Source organism: Neoarius graeffei, chromosome 19, assembly GCF_027579695.1.
Source record: "Neoarius graeffei isolate fNeoGra1 chromosome 19, fNeoGra1.pri, whole genome shotgun sequence".
Lineage (NCBI taxonomy): Eukaryota > Metazoa > Chordata > Actinopteri > Siluriformes > Ariidae > Neoarius > Neoarius graeffei.
In genome coordinates, this window is record NC_083587.1 from 43,014,143 (window position 1) to 43,032,768 (window position 18,626).

General features: G+C 38.7%; 1 protein-coding gene across 1 annotated transcript in view; it reads right to left on the reverse strand.

The window, feature by feature from the left end:
* Positions 1-993: 993 nt before the first annotated feature.
* ptprh (protein tyrosine phosphatase receptor type H) overlaps positions 994-18,626 on the reverse strand; it is a 39,761-nt gene continuing 22,128 nt past the window's right edge. Inside the window, exons 10-20 of the mRNA XM_060900597.1 lie at positions 15,019-15,273; positions 12,671-12,764; positions 11,013-11,054; positions 10,840-10,921; positions 10,611-10,701; positions 10,425-10,498; positions 9,752-9,889; positions 8,729-8,851; positions 3,969-4,129; positions 3,640-3,775; positions 994-1,143 (exon numbers count right to left, since the gene is read on the reverse strand). Of these exons, the coding sequence (XP_060756580.1) occupies positions 994-1,143; positions 3,640-3,775; positions 3,969-4,129; positions 8,729-8,851; positions 9,752-9,889; positions 10,425-10,498; positions 10,611-10,701; positions 10,840-10,921; positions 11,013-11,054; positions 12,671-12,764; positions 15,019-15,273 (1,346 nt within the window). The remainder of the gene's footprint in view (positions 1,144-3,639; positions 3,776-3,968; positions 4,130-8,728; positions 8,852-9,751; positions 9,890-10,424; positions 10,499-10,610; positions 10,702-10,839; positions 10,922-11,012; positions 11,055-12,670; positions 12,765-15,018; positions 15,274-18,626) is intronic.

Genomic DNA, 18,626 nt, shown 5'->3' on the forward strand with positions numbered 1-18,626 from the left:
TTTTTTCCCCCTCACAGATTTGTTTGTTTTTCAGTTGAATTGTACAGGTTATAGGTCACATTAAAGGTGGGAAAAGTTTTGAAATCATTTATCGTGGTCTCATTTTTTTTTACATCAGAAAAACCTATCATTTTCATGGGGTGTGTACACTTTTTATATCCACTGTACATACTGTTCATTCTTAACCATGCATTCATGTACTGGGGTGTTTGGTTGGCACAGTCAATGTTGATTTATTATGTTGATTTTATTAAGAATAAACAAATTTGCTGCTGTTTAAATAATTTATTATTATTATTATTATTATTATTATTATTATTATTATTATTATTATTATTATTATTATTATTATGTTATCAATGGCTTGGTAATATTGGTGGTTACATTGTATAGATAATGAGAGATGTACTGACCAATAGAAAACAATAGTAAAAATCTGGCAATGGTTGCTGTGAAATGTCAGCCAATAAGATCATTGGTAATATCAAAATGGGAGTGAATTATGATGTTTTAGAACTGTATAAAATGAGAAATTCTGTCATTGTTCATTAGATCACTCTGCAGACTTATTTGGCTTTTGTTGTTTGATTCAATAAAAGTCTATTTTCTACAACTCTTTGACCTTTGGCTCTTGTTGAGATGGGCAAGTTTCCACTCCATATGTTGGCTCTGTCAAACCAAATTAAACAAGTATACCAAAATGTTTGAATTCTCCATCAAGTGAAATTACATTTTTAGACCAGCTTACTATTTAGAAAAAGAATCATCAATATGTAGGCAGTTCTGCTGTGGACTGGCAAAGAACCCAGGACTACTGTGTGCACTGGGGCTGGGATCGCAACAAATATCTTGAAAAGGTTGACGGATTTGGCCAGAAATCCTTTGGATGTCTGTTGTAAATTAAAATTATTATTATTACAATTGCAACGATGTGGTATTGTTGTACTGTTTTGTTAGGCTATGCAAGGAGTGTGTATGTGTGTGTGTGTGTTTTCAGACTCCTGAGTTGGCTGCCTTATACTCTCTTAGAGCCAGTGCATTAGCGTAAATCATATCAGAATTTTCATATATAGGATCAGGAGTGGAGTCCTCTTTGGGCTGCAGAGAATCCATGATGCACTGGTGTAGGAACACATATTGAGACTGTGGGACAGAAAAAGAGATAATGGTGTTTCAGCAAATAGGGATCTTTGTTTAATTTAGAAATATGTCAGCTACCAACTTTACCGCAACAATAGAAACTGTTGAAAAGTGACCAATCACTTACACACTTGCCTGAGAAACCATGTGTGAGACTAGCATACTTAGCAATTTGCATGCACCTCTGATACATTTGTTTTTGCAGTGTTAGCATGGTCATGGTGAGTAGCTCAACCACAGGAATTAGGAGCAAGACGGAATGACAGATTTTGTTAAAGATATAAATTAATATATGTGCTGGTTTGCTTAATGAGATGTTATAGTGTTAGGTCACAACTCAAAAGTGATATCACGGTAAACTGAACTGAGCAATAAACAAAGACATTTGTATCCAACTCGTGTTCCTGTGTGAAATTTTGGGCATAAGAAAGCTCATGGAAACCTTGACTTGATTGACTTCAAATCATATAATTTGCATGAATTATTATATATTTGTATATGAAATATACAGTTCGAGTGATAGCTTATTTCTATTACATTTACAACTTTTAGCAGATGCGCTTATCCAGTGCAACCTTTAAAAGTGCTTTGTAGCCTATCAAAAACACATCCTCATGCAAGTTCACTAGGTCAGGGACTAAGAGTACTATCGAGAAAATTTTGTGAAAATGAGTTGTATATTATTGATATTAATTAAAGAATCTGAAAAATAAAGAAAGTGAACCAACACAAACCCATAAATTAAGATGTATTGAAAATTTAACTAATCATTCAGTTATGATAAAAGAAATGCTGGCATATAAACAGTGGATGAGCCATTTTGTTTATGCATAGCCATAGGTCATAAACAAATGCCTCACCTCATGGAAGGTTTAGCTCTCGCTTACTATTATTAACAGTATATATTGCGTAATATTTTTATTCTACAATAATTGTTTATTTTGTGCCCCAGCTCTCTGTTTATTTTAACTTCTATGGATTTTTGTGAGTGTTAATAAATGTAAGGGAGTTATTTTGGAAACATGCTTTGCACTTTACAGGTGATCAGCATGCACATGCGAGTACGAAGAAAATCAGCATTTCCAAAACTTTGGAAGATTTTAGTTCGATTTTGCTTACACAAACATCCATCCATTGTCTGTAGCCACTTATCCTGTCCAACAGGGTCACAGGCAAGCTGGAGCCTATCCCAGCTGACTATGGGCAAGAGGCAGGGTACACCCTGGACAAGTTGCAGGTCATCACAGGGCGAACACATAGACAACCATTCACACTCAATTTAGAGCCACCAATTAGCCTAACCTGCATGCCTTTGGGGGAAACCGGAGCAAACCCACACAGAAAGGCCCTCGCCAGCCACTGGGCTCGAAACCAGGACCTTCTTTCTGTGAGGCGACAGCGCTAACCACTACACCACCATGCCACCCCCTTACACAAACATATAAGTTATATATTGAGCTTTATTTTTAACAAAGAAAGTCTCTAACAGTTAACAACACCTTTACAAGACTTTTTTTTAATCATACAACCACTTTTATCATTCAAATTATTTTTACGCCGTTTTGATTGGCTGAGCGAACTGCAAATAATGGTCTGCTCATGTGCATTATGGTGGAAAGCCATTTCGCTGCAAGTAATGGTCTGCTCATGCATAGTTACTTTGCACATTTGTCTACATGGCTCAATTTCTTTGTTATCGTTTGACTCGTGCAAACTTTATAATTAGTATTTTAAAAAATAATTTGAATATAAAACAATTATTGAACTCATTTTCACAAAATGTAGTGATTTGTTAGTGTCTCGCAAGCAATTATTTGCCTCTGCATTGGCAAAAAATTAATTGCTTGCTTGCCACTAACTAATCACGATATTTTGTTCAGACTCGTCCAATAATTCCTTAATATGTGCACAATAAAATCTGGAAGAAAATGAGTTTATTGTAATATTTAAAGGTGAAACAAATCCAAGAAGAGTTGAAAGGTTATAGATTTTACTGGGAGAAACTTTACTTAGGCTACAACCCATGGCATATGACTGAAAACAACAACCACAGAGCACTTCCTTCCTTCTTCAAATCATGCATTAGGTCATAGCACCACCTAGTAGTATAATTTAGAATAGGAGAATTACTACCGAACACAATATCTATAGTGTAATATTATTATTTCCAAAGTCAAATACTGTAAAGAACTGAATGAATAATGATAGCATTGTGTTACAACTGATAGCTCACTGTAGCTTTTGAGCTCGTGTAATTCATGATGTGGAAAGTCAAACATGCATGGGTTTTGGATGTGATGACAGCAACCATTAAGGTTTGTTTCTCTGCTCGTACCTAATTCACACGGACCTAACACACTTAATTCACTTCATCAGATAATGATAAATTGTTTCAGGATTTAAGCTTTCCTCAACAGTATTATGCCCTTAATAGTTTCCCAGGCTCATGTGGATACTGATAATGGTCCTTGACTGTGCTATCTTTATAATGAACCCTACCTGAGTCTGTACCATGAGGGGCCGGCTAAGCCTCATGTGATGTACACAGTCAGTAACGCTGACAGCTTCTTCTTTGTCCATCTGTTGCAGTAATATGTCAAGGGCAATCAGAGTACCTGTTCTACCCACTCCAGCACTGCAGAGAGACATGTACAAAACTAAGTACCTGCAGTAAAACTTTAGGAGGTGTTTTAGTAGGTTATGAAATGAAGGGGGGAAAAAATGTTTTCATGTTACTACTTCTGAGTGATGGGGTTGTGATGTGTTTTGCAGAATTGTGATGAAGTGCATACATGCAGTGTACATATAAAGTAATGTGATTTGTTTACCTGCAGTGTACCACAGTAGGTCCACTAAATGGGAAGCTCTCCACGTGCTGACGAACAAGCCAACGGAACTTAATCAACTCTTCTGTTCCAGCAGGAACTCCATGATCAGGCCATGCTGTGAAATGGAAGTGCGATACTGTATGCACCTCAGAGGTAGAATTCTACCCACATACAGAGAGAGAACGAGAGAGAGAGAAAATGATTTATTTATTTTGTGAGTGTGTGTGTGTGTGTGTGTGTGTGTGTATACACGCATACATACATACAGTACCAATCAAAAAATTTGGACAAGTAATGATGGACTGTTGTTTCTCTTTACTTAGTTGAGCGGTTCTTGACATAATATGGATTACTACAGTTGTCAAGTAGGGCTATTTATTGTCTTTTTAATTATTTACTATTTGGTGGTCTCAAATGCATTAAGGGGGAAAAAATTTCACTAATTAACATTTAATTGAAAAGCATTCCAGGTCATGACCTCATGAAGCTAGTGACGGTAATGTCAAAAGTGTGCAAAGCTGTCTTTCAGATAAATGGTGTTTACTTTGAAGACTAAAATATAGAACACACACACATATATATATGTGTGTGTGTGTATATATATATATATATATATATATATATATATATATATATATATATATATATATAATACACACACACATATATATATATATATATATATGTGTGTGTGTGTATATATGTGTGTGTATATATGTGTGTATATATGTGTGTATGTGTGTATATATATATATATATATATATATATATATATATATATATATATATATATTATGTATGTATGTATGTGTGTGTGTGTGTGTGTGTATATGTTTTTTTTTATACTTATTTTTGTGTTTACCACATAATTCCATATATGTTCTGTATGTTATTTCATAGTTTTGATGTCTTCAGTATTGTTCTCCAATGTAAAAAATAGTCAAAATACAGAAAAATCTATGAATGGGTGTGTCCAAACTTTTGACTGGTAATATATACATATATAGGACACACACACTCCTCCTCTGAAAGTATTGGAACAGCAAGGCCAATTCTTTTGTTTTTGCTATACCCTGAAGACATTTGAGTTTGACATCAAATGGTGAATATGATATGCTTTAATTTCCTGATATTTACATCTAGATGTGTTGAACATCTTAGAACATGGCATCTTTTGTTTGAACTCAACCATTTTTCATGTGATCAAAAATACTGGTACATGTGACAGGTGTTTCTTGTTGCTCAGGTGTGCCCTGTTAGATTGATTGTGTACAACCCCGATTCCAAAAAAGTTGGGACAAAGTACAAATTGTAAATAAAAACGGAATGCAATAATTTACAAATCTCAAAAACTGATATTGTATTCACAATAGAACATAGACAACATATCAAATGTCGAAAGTGAGACATTTTGAAATTTCATGTCAAATATTGGCTCATTTAAAATTTCATGACAGCAACACATCTCAAAAAAGTTGGGACAGGGGCAATAAGAGGCTGGAAAAGTTAAAGGTACAAAAAAGGAACAGCTGGAGGACCAAACTGCAACTCATTAGGTCAATTGGCAATAGGTCATTAACATAACTGGGTATAAAAAGAGCATCCTGGAGTGGCAGCGGCTCTCAGAAGTAAAGATGGGAAGAGGATCACCAATCCCCCTAATTCTGCGCCGACAAATAGTGGAGCAATATCAGAAAGGAGTTCGACAGTGTAAAACTGCAAAGAGTTTGAACATATCATCATCTACAGTGCATAATATCATCAAAAGATTCAGAGAATCTGGAAGAATCTCTGTGCGTAAGGGTCAAGGCCGGAAAACCATACTGGGTGCCTGTGATCTTCGGGCCCTTAGACAGCACTGCATCACATACAGGCATGCTTCTGTATTGGAAATCACAAAATGGGCTCAGGAATATTTCCAGAGAACATTATCTGTGAACACAATTCACCGTGCCATCCGCCGTTGCCAGCTAAAACTGTATAGTTCAAAGAAGAAGCCGTATCTAAACATGATCCAGAAGCACAGACGTCTTCTCTGGGCCAAGGCTCATTTAAAATGGACTGTGGCAAAGTGGAAAACTGTTCTGTGGTCAGACGAATCAAAATTTGAAGTTCTTTATGGAAATCAGGGACGCCGTGTCATTTGGACTAAAGAGGAGAAGGACGACCCAAGTTGTTATCAGCGCTCAGTTCAGAAGCCTGCATCTCTGATGGTATGGGGTTGCATTAGTACGTGTGGCATGGGCAGCTTACACATCTGGAAAGACACCATCAATGCTGAAAGGTATATCCAGGTTCTAGAGCAACATATGCTCCCATCCAGATGACGCCTCTTTCAGGGAAGACCTTGCATTTTCCAACATGACAATGCCAAACCACATACTGCATCAATTACAGCATCATGGCTGTGTAGAAGAAGGGTCCGGGTACTGAACTGGCCAGTCCAGATCTTTCACCCATAGAAAACATTTGGCGCATCATAAAATGGAAGATACGACAAAAAAGACCTAAGACAGTTGAGGAACTAGAATCCTACATTAGACAAGAATGGGTTAACATTCCTATCCTTAAACTTGAGCAACTTGTCTGCTCAGTCCCCAGACGTTTACAGACTGTTGTAAAGAGAAAAGGGGATGTCTCACAGTGGTAAACATGGCCTTGTCCCAACTTTTTTGAGATGTGTTGTCATGAAATTTAAAATCACCTAATTTTTCTCTTTAAATTATACATTTTCTCAGTTTAAACATTTGATATGTCATCTATGTTCTATTCTGAATAAAATATGGAATTTTGAAACTTCCACATCATTGCATTCTGTTTTTATTTACAATTTGTACTTTGTCCCAACTTTTTTGGAATCGAGGTTGTATCTACTTAACAGCCCTGCATGTCTATTCTTGGTTTGAGCTTTGGGCTTTGCCTGTGAAGACTGCACTGGTAACAAGGACAACGCAACATGAAAACCAGGAAGCTGTCTCTGGGGATAAACAAACCATTTTGAATCTGAGAAAAGAGGGAAAATCTATCAGCAGTGTTGTGCAAGTTCACACTTTACAAAAGCTTGCTCCAAATTCATTTCACAGACATTAAAATTAATTAATTCACGTTCAAAGTTCACAGTCCCTAAAATGAACTAGCTGAGTTCATGTTCATTTCTTCCGAATTGTTTTAATGAGCTGCACTGAAACCCAAGTTAAATGTTTGATGAGCAATTAAAATATCAAATTTCATCAACCATTAGAAAGCTCTTGGAGTCTATTTTATAAATAAAAGTAAATCAGTAGTGTCATGACCAGCGCACTGGAGCACATTGCCATAAAACAGCACTGGTCAAGACAAGGAATGCGTGAGAAAATCAAGATGGTCAAGACAAGGAATGCGTGAGAAAATCAAGATGGTTACGTGACAATTTTCCAAGGCATGATCCTGAGACATGATAATACATTGTATTTTATATTACAATATGAAAGTAAATATTTTTTAATTACTTCTGGTTCACTTTCATTAGTTGCAAAGTGATTTGTTCAGTTCACCGTTCACCAAAAATATGAGCACGTTTAATGTGACAAAGTTTCTAGAAGAACTGTGTGTGGCAGAGTCTCCAAGGTGCTCAATAAAACTTAGCAGTTAATTTCCTTATAAGATCGCACAAAATTGTATATGTGTGTATATAACAGCAAGTGTTTTACTTGGAAATACGCCACTCATATTTTTCATTTAAACCACATCCAGGACAATGAGTAACATATTTTCCAATATCTTCACTCATGAGGATATCAGTGATGTCACTTCCAGTGTTTTCCCACTGACTTGACGCATGTTGTCAGAATGGTCAACCAGTTTAAAATTAGAATTCTTTTGGTTAACTTGTGTATTTTTTTGGTAGATGTGTCTAGATAATAAAAAGAATATTACACAGTGACATGAAGATATGAAGTTTATCTTCTTGTATTGAAAAATATTTTACTCGTTCGCTTCATTTGTGTGTGTGTGAGGGCCATAAGTAATTGGACACTGACACAGTTTTCATAATTTTGCCACTATCCACCACCACCACAATGGACTGTAATTGGAAATGAAGCATTGAAAATGACTGAAGTATAGACTTTCAGCCTTAATTCAAGGAGTTTAATAAAAAATTGCATTACTTGTTATTTATTTATATATGTCTTCATATCTTACAGCCAATATGTAATTTTCTTTTTATTATATAGACACATTCACAAACAAAAACTATGCAAGTTAATCAAAACATTTCATTGATATCTTCATGAGTGAAGATGTTGGAAAATATGTGACTCGGGTTCCTAGATGTGATCTCTGTGACTTTCACTGTGGCATGAGTGTTAATGCCAGATGGACTGGTTTGAGTATTTCAGAAACTGCTGAGCTCCTGGGGTTTTCACACACAACAGTCTCTAGAGTTTACACAGAATGGTGCTAAAAACAACAACGAGAAAAAACATTGAGTGAGCGACAGTTCTATGGTTGGAAATGCCTTGGTGATAAGAGAGGTCAGAGGAAAATGGCCAGATTGGTTTGAGCTGCCAGGAAGGATATAGTAACTTATATAATCACTCTTTACAACTGTGGTGAACAGAAAAGCTTCTTCTGCAACAGCAGAAGATCACATTGGGTTCCACTCCTGCCAACCAAGAACAGGAATCTTAGAATCAAGAACAAGTTCCTAATAAAGTGGCCAGTGTGTATGTGTGTGTTACAAGGTTATGCTGTGTTTCTAGTGTGATCATCGGCCTCACATTTTTGATGATAAATTCTCGTCGAGTCCAGCAACTCTCTTTTTGCTCTGACTGGACAGAGACCCACAGGTTTCCATAAAGGCAGGGCCTGTTGTCCTTTGGCCAGTAATGCTCGCATTTAATCTGCAGAGAAAGAAAAATGAAGTGCCAGAGAATGGAATGGTACAATCCACTCTGAAGTGGAAAAACCTACACAGAGAGCTTCAAAGGTTCAAACTGAAGTTTTACATTAAGTAATAAGAAATTGTAACTAACAGGAATAAATCATCTGAAGGTTTTGCTGTGGCAAATAAGGTTTGTGACATGTTTTATCACTTCCTCAAGTAATATCCCATCGCTTGTGCATTTGTTTGCATCTCTAAATTTATAACTAATGAAACTGGTGTATGGCAGCAGTGGGTAGCACTGCAGCCTCACAGCTCCAGTTAGATCCTGAGCTTGGGTTACTGTCTGCACGGAGTTTTGCCTCTTTTCCACGTGGTCATATAATTTTTTTCCAAGTTCTCCGGTTTCTTCCCACTGTCCAAAAACATGCAGGTAGGTGAATTGCCCCTAGGTGTAAATGTACGTGTGAATGGTGCCCTGTGATGGACTGCCATCTCTACTGGCATGAATTCTTCCTTGTGACCACTATTCCTAGTGTAGGCTTTAAAACCACCAAACTCTTACCAGGATCATACAGTTACTGAAGACGAATGAATGAAAGAACCTGGCATTGATCAAGCTGAGATACTCGTTCTTGTTAGCATAAATGTTAGAGATTGTGTGACCGTAGAGCCCTCCAGCTTTGAAAAATGAACTAACTCATGTAGCATGTTTTAGCAGTTTCCAAATGGTTCCTCTACAGACGAAGACCTTCCAGCTTGACTGTGAAGTAAGAAGCCTTCAGAAAAAGTACTGCATAATCACTTCAGAATGGATAAAAGCCTAAAAAAGATTTTTATTTCTCCCATATTAAGACATTAATCTGTCCCTAGAGAATATTTTATGTGGCATTTTTGTTCAACATTCTCACAAGCATACCTTTCCTCCCTCAGTACAGTTGGTCAGCATGGCAATGGCTGAGGACTTTTGTTCCCACACCATTCTCCAGAAGTCATTGACAGTGGAGGGGAGAGGACCCTGAGCAGCAATGTACTGCTTGTTTTTCTTGTCATAACCCTAATAAACAGAGATTCACTATAAAACACTATTCACTTAGATGTAGACATTTTAACAGAAGCTTCTGTGACGTCCTTAACAATACTGCTAATACAGTATGTCAGTTCCATTATAGCATCAATTCTTTTATTGCCTTGCTATATGTAGTGGTTAGCATGGTCGCCTCACAGCAAGAAGGTTCTGGGGTCGAACCCAGCGGCCGGCGAGGGCCTTTCTGTGTGGAGTTTGTATGTTGTCCACATGGGTTTCCTCCGGGTGCTCCGGTTTCCCCCACAGTCCAAAGACATGCAGTTAGGTTAACGTGGGGCGGCCTTGGGCTGAAGTGCCCTTGAGCAAGGTACCGAACCCCTGACTGCTCCCCGGGCGCTCTAGTGTGGCTGCCCACTGCTCTGGATGTGTATGCGTGTGTTCACTGCTTCAGATGGGTTAAATGCAGAGGATGAATTTCACTATGCTTGAAGTGTGCATGTGACAAATAAAGGTCTCTTCTTCTACCAGATGTGTCAACCACTATGTCTGTTGCTGAAAGACTTACATGAATGTAATTAGCATTGATGTAGTCTGAATCAGATCCTGGCTGTGCAGCAAGCTTCACGCGAGATGAGTCATCTGGAGAGTAAAAAAGAAGAATATTTTAACAAACCATAAAATGAACACAATGGCATTGAAACACAGATTTCAGAAAATTTCGCCAGTCTGTTTATTTGTGCTTGACACTCACAAGCCAGTACATTGGTAAATCGGTTCTTGCTCTTGTTTTCAGGAAGTGCAGCAACTGTACAACTCTGATCTGTACCCACTTCACTTAAATCCTGTAAACATCATGTGAAAAAGATGACATTATTTATTCAGACTCAGTTAGTGCTTAATGATTACACTCATCTCAGTGAGAACATTAAACCAAAGCACATTAGAATGAACACCAAAACACAGAAGCTGTGTTTCTGTACCTCATATTCCTCACTGAAACCACGGTTCTGATCACAACTCCTGGAGCTAAAGTGCATTGGAAACATTTTCAGTGGAACTGGTCTGGGGGGAAAAACATTAAAAAACTCACTAAACAGACATTGCATATGAATATAATATGTGTAAATAAAAATATGTAGTGAATCCTACTTACATATAACTGGACACTTTAGCTTCATTAGAGGATTTAAACTTGCTAAAAACAGTGGAACAAAGCAAATGCACAAATGATGGACAAATTTTATATAGAAAATACACAAACAGTGTAATAGACAGGTGATCCTAATAGGTTTATATTAATCATATCATTTTACTGCCTAGATACACTCACCAGTCACTTCAATTGGAACACCTATACACCTGCTCATTTATGCAATTATCCAATCAGCCAATCATGTGGCAACAGCACAGTGCATAAAATTATGCAGATACAGATCAAGAGCTTCAAATAATGTTCACATCAAACATCAGATTGGGGATAAACTGTGATCTCTGTGACTTTGATCATTGCATGGTTATTGGTGCCAGAGGGGCTGGTTTGAGTATTTCAGAAACTGCTGATCTTCTGGGATTTTTCACACACAATAGTCTGTAGCGTTTACACAGAATTGTCAAACAAACAAAAAAAAACATTGAGTGAACGACAGTTCAGGGAATGTAAATTCCTTGTTAATATGAGATGTCAGAAGAAAATTACCAGATGCTGCCAGAAAGGATAAAATAATGAGACGTCTTTTTTTCTTTTCTATGTGTCAATAAGACAGTGAGATGGCCTAGTGGTTAACATGTCTGCCTCTTGATTGGGAGATTATGAGTTCTACTCACAGTTGGGTCATACCAAAGACCATCATAAAAACGGTATCTACTACCGCCTGGCAAGGTATGCTGCAATACAGATGCAAGTGGGGGAGTCAAACGCTTGTGGTTACCAGAGGACTAACCCTAGCTGTATAGGCGAGAGGCCGAGGGCTATGGAAACGGAGATCAGTGCCGTGCCTCAAAGAGCTGGTTAGTACTAGGACAGGAGACTGCCTGGGAAGACCAGATCCTGGTGTGAGAGGGCCTTTGACTTTTTGATGTGTCAATAAAATGTCCAATATTTATAATTACTTTAATATTTCAATTATTTAGAGCTTGAATAATCATTATTGTAATCAGCAAATCTCATTGCTTAGAAGGTGTTGATTAATTTTCTATACCAGCTGCTCTGAAAGGAGTTTCAGCTATCGCTGATATCATTGAATCTTTCTGTAAGTAGACATTTACAGTGTTTATCATTTATGAAAGGAGTCTTCGATGTCAGCTCTTTATAACAGTCAGCAACTTTGCTGCCACAGTAAAGTCTTCAAATGAGAAACTTTGAACAGTCTGGTTTTCCATGACAAGCTGCATTTTTTGTCTTATTAATTTCAAGAGAAAGAAAAAAAGAGTAGCTAGTGAGGGAGCAACTGTTTATAGCTGCTAAGTGATAAGTGATAACAGGAACTAACTTGTCTTGTGGATATTCCACAACGTTAAACATTCATCAGTTAATTAAAAATTGCAATTATTTGCAAATCAGTGTGGTATAAGAGGAATAAAATGTGTTATAGGAAACAGCATGCCTCAGGCCATATCCTACAATCTTGTTAGAAATTATTTTCCTATACCAGCAAACCCCATTGTGTTTTATTCCTTACATAACTACCATGAGTGCTGTTTTCAGTAAATGAGACTGCATTGAAATTTATCATGGTGGGAAACCTCCTAATTGTTAACATGTGTAGCAATTAAAACCACATATTCTTTCTCAAAACCAATATAAACACCTACCTGGATAGCTTTGTCTTGTGATGCCATATAAAGACACCAATACAGAGGATGAGAATGGCCAGCAGAAGGGCTGTTACAACACCTGCTATGACTCCTATAAAATATGTGTTTACAGTTAGCTGTACATAGTTTGAAGTTACAAACATATAAAAATGGGTGACAAATTAAAGGACAAGCCACGAATGGCGGCTCATCAATATGGACCTCCAAACATCTAGAGATATTACTACTTAAATATGTATCCATTATCTGTGTTGCAGGCGAGGCTGGAGGCAATCCCGGTTGACTTTGTGTAAGCGACAGGGTATACCTTGGGCGGGTCACCAGTCTGTCACAGGGCTAACACAAACATGAACAACCGTTCACACTCACATTTATGGGCAATTTAGAGTAGTCAGTTGGCCTGACTCACATGTCTTTGGACTGTGGGAGGAAATCAGAACACCTGGAGGAAACCTACGCAGCCACAGGGAGAACTCCATACAGAAAGCCCCAGTCGGCCACAAAGGTTCGAACCCAGAACCTTCTTCCTGTGAGGGTACAGTGCTATCCACTGCACCACTGTGCCTCTTCCTACTTAAACTTGTTAAATTAATTATATAATGTGAAATAATTAAAAATACAAATTGTTTATAATGTGCCTTTTAGTCTGAAAGCACCTGTCAGCATTCATTAAAAATTGGTTCCAAATTATATTTGGTTAATTTCTGTGTGAATACATATACTTCTTGGTTAGGGGCACCTTAAACTATTTGCAATCAGGTGACCTGAGGTTGCTCTGTCATTGGTTGCTTTCAGAATTCCCACGGGACACAGCAATCTGCGCCCCAGGCACTCCCACTTTTATTGGCAGTCAGTTGCTTTTGTTTAATTTTTTTTTGGTCTAATGTGATTGGGGGCGGCACGGTGGTGTAGTGGTTAGCGCTGTCGCCTCACAGCAAGAAGGTCCTGGGTTCGAGCCCCGGGGCCGGCGAGGGCCTTTCTGTGTGGAGTTTGCATGTTCTCCCCGTGTCCGCGTGGGTTTCCTCCGGGTGCTCCGGTTTCCCCCACAGTCCAAAGACATGCAGATTAGGTTAACTGGTGACTCTAAATTGACCGTAGATGTGAATGTGAGTGTGAATGGTTGTCTGTGTCTGTGTCAGCCCTGTGATGACCTGGCGACTTGTCCAGGGTGTACCCCGCCTTTCGCCCGTAGTCAGCTGGGATAGGCTCCAGCTTGCCTGCGACCCTGTAGAAGGATAAAGCGGCTAGAGATAATGAGATGAGATGAGATAATGTGATTGGACAATTCTCAATGCTGTCTTTCAAATTCACACCTGCCATTAATATAACTACAGATGCTGTTCTTGTTGCTATTTGCTATTTCAAAGTGTCAGCACCGAAGCGTTGCTGATAACGTTGTGGAAAGGGAATAAAGACTTAAAATATCTTTCTACAAAATGCAACATCAAGATGAAGGTTACAGGATTGGTATTGAAGGATTAACTATTTTCTGTATGTTTTTCTTATTTATTAAAGCAATGTTTTATTTATATGCAAATTCAAGAACTCGCATATTGTGCATAATACATGACTTGCTGCTTCCAGTGAGTAAATGTACAGTGAGTACATTGTGCCACTTCAGTAGTATTTTATCCATCCATCCATTATCTGTAGCTGCTTATCCTGTTCTACAGGGTCGCAGGCAAGCTGGAGCCTATCCCAGCTGACTATGGGCGAGAGGCAGGGTACACCCTGGACAAGTCGCCATGTCATTGCAGGGCCAACACAGAGACAAACAACCATTCACACTCACATTCACACCTACAGTCAATTTAGAGACACCAATTAGCCTAACCTGCATGTCTTTGGACTGTGGGGGAAACCGGAGCACCCAGAGGAAACCCACGCAGACACAGGGAGAACATGCAAACTCCACACAGAAAGGTCCCCGTCGGCCACTGGGCTTGAACCCAGGACCTTCTTGCTGTGAGGCGACAGTGCTAACCACTACATGATGATCTTATTAATATATCACTAATAAATCCTTTAGAAGTTTATATATAACATATGGCATTTGAATCCAACCCCCCAAAATTTTTCATAACAGGCTGCCACTGCAAGCCACCATTATGTGTTGGGCCACCATGAATCATCAGAACAGCTTATGTGCTGTAGAATATATTTTACAATTTTCTCGAACTGTACTGGTGAGATAAACACCGTTCTTCCAAAAGATATCCCCACAATTGTTCTTTTAATGGTTGTACTGGTGGCTGAGAACTACTGTTTTTCCTTTAATTTGTTGCCTATCTTTATGTTTCTTTATGATTTTTGTGTAAAACACCCACATGTTCAGTCTTTCTTACCTCTTGGGTCAGTCTGACAGGTAACTGAAACTGGGACACTCTGCATAGGCCCAGAGATTGCAGACACAGTAACGGTATACCACCGGGCAGGCAGCAGTCCCTTGATATACAGACTTTCTCCTGTGTGATTAAAGCTTGAGCTGCTCATGCTGACCTCTACAGCTGTCCTCCCTCCATTTGGAGGATCCCAAACAAGAGTTAGACCATAGCCCCCCGATGAATACTGACAGTGTAACCCAGTAACACTATTTGGAACTAGGAAGGAAACAGTCACAGTAAATACAGAGCCCATGCAAAATTAATAAATTAAAAATATATTGCAATCAATGTGCAAAATACTGGCCTAATTAACCTTTTTGACCCCACAAAAATCAAATATTAATTTAGAGGGGAGTCCCTAAATACCTTAAAAGCATGATATGACATTAGTCTTACTGAGTTTGCATAAAATAGCAGTAAATAATAATAACAATAATAATAAATGTCAAAATGTGATAAAGGTTGTTATAGTGTTTTATTTTAGTATGAATTCGTACCCTCAACATGTAGGCTTATGCTTTAACAGAGCAACAGCACTGTTCTATCACAGGGTGGCACTGTAGCGAACTTGTTTTTTGTTATTTTTTTAAATAATGGAAATGAAATAGTGAAGCTCTTATTCAGGACATTTCAGATTCACATTAAAAAATGATAAATAAATAGAGTGCATTGGCAGTTTCTGCTGCACCCTACAGTAATTCTGCTAACCAGCCTGATTTAGATAACTTTCTGCTGTCAACTACACAGCTAGATAGCCACAACAGATTGCAGGAACATAACTAGCTGATCGTTACTTTCAGGGTGGCAACTTCAAGAGGAACAGAGGAAATAAAAGATAATCCTGTTGTTTTTATGACCTAATGTAATTGGACAATTCTCAATGCTGTCTTTCAAGTTCACACCTGCCATTAAGATCGTTTGTTTTTTCCTCTGTCTGAATTGTGTTATTGCTATTAATAACCTTTTACATAATCTAATGGGTTGCACACAGTGTTGCACATGTTTTGAACAACAGTTGTTCGGCATAATGCTGATTAGACATACATATATGGCTACTTTTTTCCCATATATGTATGTATAAACTTTTTTTTTTATATCTAAAATGTGTTAAAAATAGGCTTGGGAAGATTCACCGATGCACATCGGAAAATCGATACGACCTGTTAAGATGCAGTTGCATCGATTTGCAAACGTCGCATCGGAAAAAACCGCACATAAACTCGAGATGCATCGTATCTAAACTGTCTGCATCGATATAAACCGATTAATATCTTAATTTAATACATATAATGAATAAATTATAACATAACAGTTTAGAAAAGGGTCTGGTATTTCTGGGTTTCATCTCTCTATCTCTCTCCTACTCAAGTCTCGGCTCAAGTCTCGCGCGAATAGGCGGGTCCAACCTAGCTTTCGAATAGGATAGAGGCGGAAAGTCAGCCAGATAGCGGTTAACATGGAGGAAGACAAAACAGACATTGTTCATTCGGTGGTGGGTTTCAAGTCTAACATATGGAAAGATTTCGGGTTCTACAAGCGAGGGGGAGAGCTGGACAAGACAACGGCCATATGTAAACTCTGCCGTTCCAGAGACACCTGTAAGCACTTTATGTTGTACTTCCTGTGTTTCAAAATAAAAGGCACAGCTTTAATACTTCAAGTGCCATAACTTGTACTACTCTGTATTCCATGGTGCACTTTTCTTCTGCATTGCATCGTATCGAATTGCATCGTATCGCACTGGACCGCATTGTATTAGAATTAAATCGTACTGTATCGCACCGTATCGCAGCATGCGGGAGAATCGTATCGCATCTTAGCACTGGCAATTTCATTAATCTTGAATGTATTGAATCGTTGGCAGTGTATCGAGATGTGTATCGTATCGCTTTGATTATGAAGATTCCCATCCCTAGTTAAAAAACTTAGAACATGGCACTTTGGGTGGCAGACCACCCAATTTTTAGGTGAGCAAAACTATTTTTTAAGCAAGCTCTCAAGCTGCTCAGCAGTGTCAGCCTGTAATCTGCAAGTTTACTCCAAGGATTGCGTGGGACAGTGTGCTCTCTAATCTGTGAAAAGTTAGATGATTAGTGCCAGTGGATTTTGACCTGTCACCTGAAAGTGAGCTTAAGATAGCAATTTACAGTCACTTAACCCCACGACTCCAAGAGCTTCACCGTAATGCAAAGGCCTTCCAAGAGCAGCACAATTTCAAGTACAGGTAGTCGTCGACTTACTGTACGACTGCGTTTGGTTACGACTGACCTGTCGTAAACCGATCTGGTCGTAAGTCGGCCTATGATTGTAAGTATATTGTGATGTGTAATGATATTGTAATCATCTTAAAGTCTTATTTTATCAACATTTTCTTATTTCATTACCTTGGCTTATTATTTGGTTTAAGTCAAACACTGCATACTACACTGCATACAGTACAATTCATTTAATATGTGCAAAACAAAAAATACGAAATACAGGTGTGAAAAATAGAAAACATTTTAGTTTGAAACATACCAAAATACAAATGTAAAACATAGCAAAATATAAAATTTAGTGACCGCTGGCATCACTGGTGCTTGGCTGTGGGTCGTCTACGTCATCATCAGCTGTTGCAGCGCTCAGGCTGGCGGGAGCATTTGCTCTTTTCATAAACCAGGAGCTGGGGTGGAAACTGTATGACGGAGTGCGCGAGGGAACACGAGAGAGACTGCGCGTGTGCCTGGAGCTGGGGCAGAAACTGTATGACGGAGTGTATGAGGGAGCGCGAGAGAGACTGCACATGTGCCTGGAGCTGGGGCAGAAACTGTTGCACGCAGCGAGAGGCGCTGCCGGGAGCTGGGGCGGAAACTGTCGTATGCTCAGCTAGCTCAGCTGGGAAACACTTGCCAGTCATAACCAGACGGTCGTAAAGTCGATCAGTCGTAAGTTGCATAGGTCGTAAGTCGACGACTACCTGTATTGCTGGTACAAAGACACCATTGTCTTCCTCTGCAAGACAGATGGCTCAATGGTATACAGGCTAAACTCAGCCAAAGACTTTGAGAACTTACGAATACATGACATTGGTGATCAATTTACTTAAGAGAATAAATACCCTACAGTTGATTTATGTATATAATTTTGATAATTGACTTGCAGTGAAGAAGACTGAGAAAAAGCAAATCAGCAAACACAAAACTGTTCTAGGAAAGTGTTTACTCAAGGAATTGCCTTATTTTACAACCCCATTTCCAGAAAGGTTAGGATATTTTCCAAACTGCAATAAAACCAAAAAATGTGATTTGTTGATTTGTGCGAACCTTTATTTAACTGACAAAAGTACAAAGAAAATATTTTCAATAGTTTCACTGATGGGGGTGGCACGGTGGTGTAGTGGTTAGCGCTGTTGCCTCATAGCAAGAAGGTCCGTGTTCGAGCCCCGTGGCTGGCGAGGGCCTTTCTGTGTGGAGTTTGCATGTTGTCCGCATGGGTTTCTTCCGGGTGCTTCAGTTTCCCCCACAGTCCGAAGACATGCAGGTTAGGTTAACTGGTGACTCTAAATTGACCATGAGTGTGAATGGGTGTCT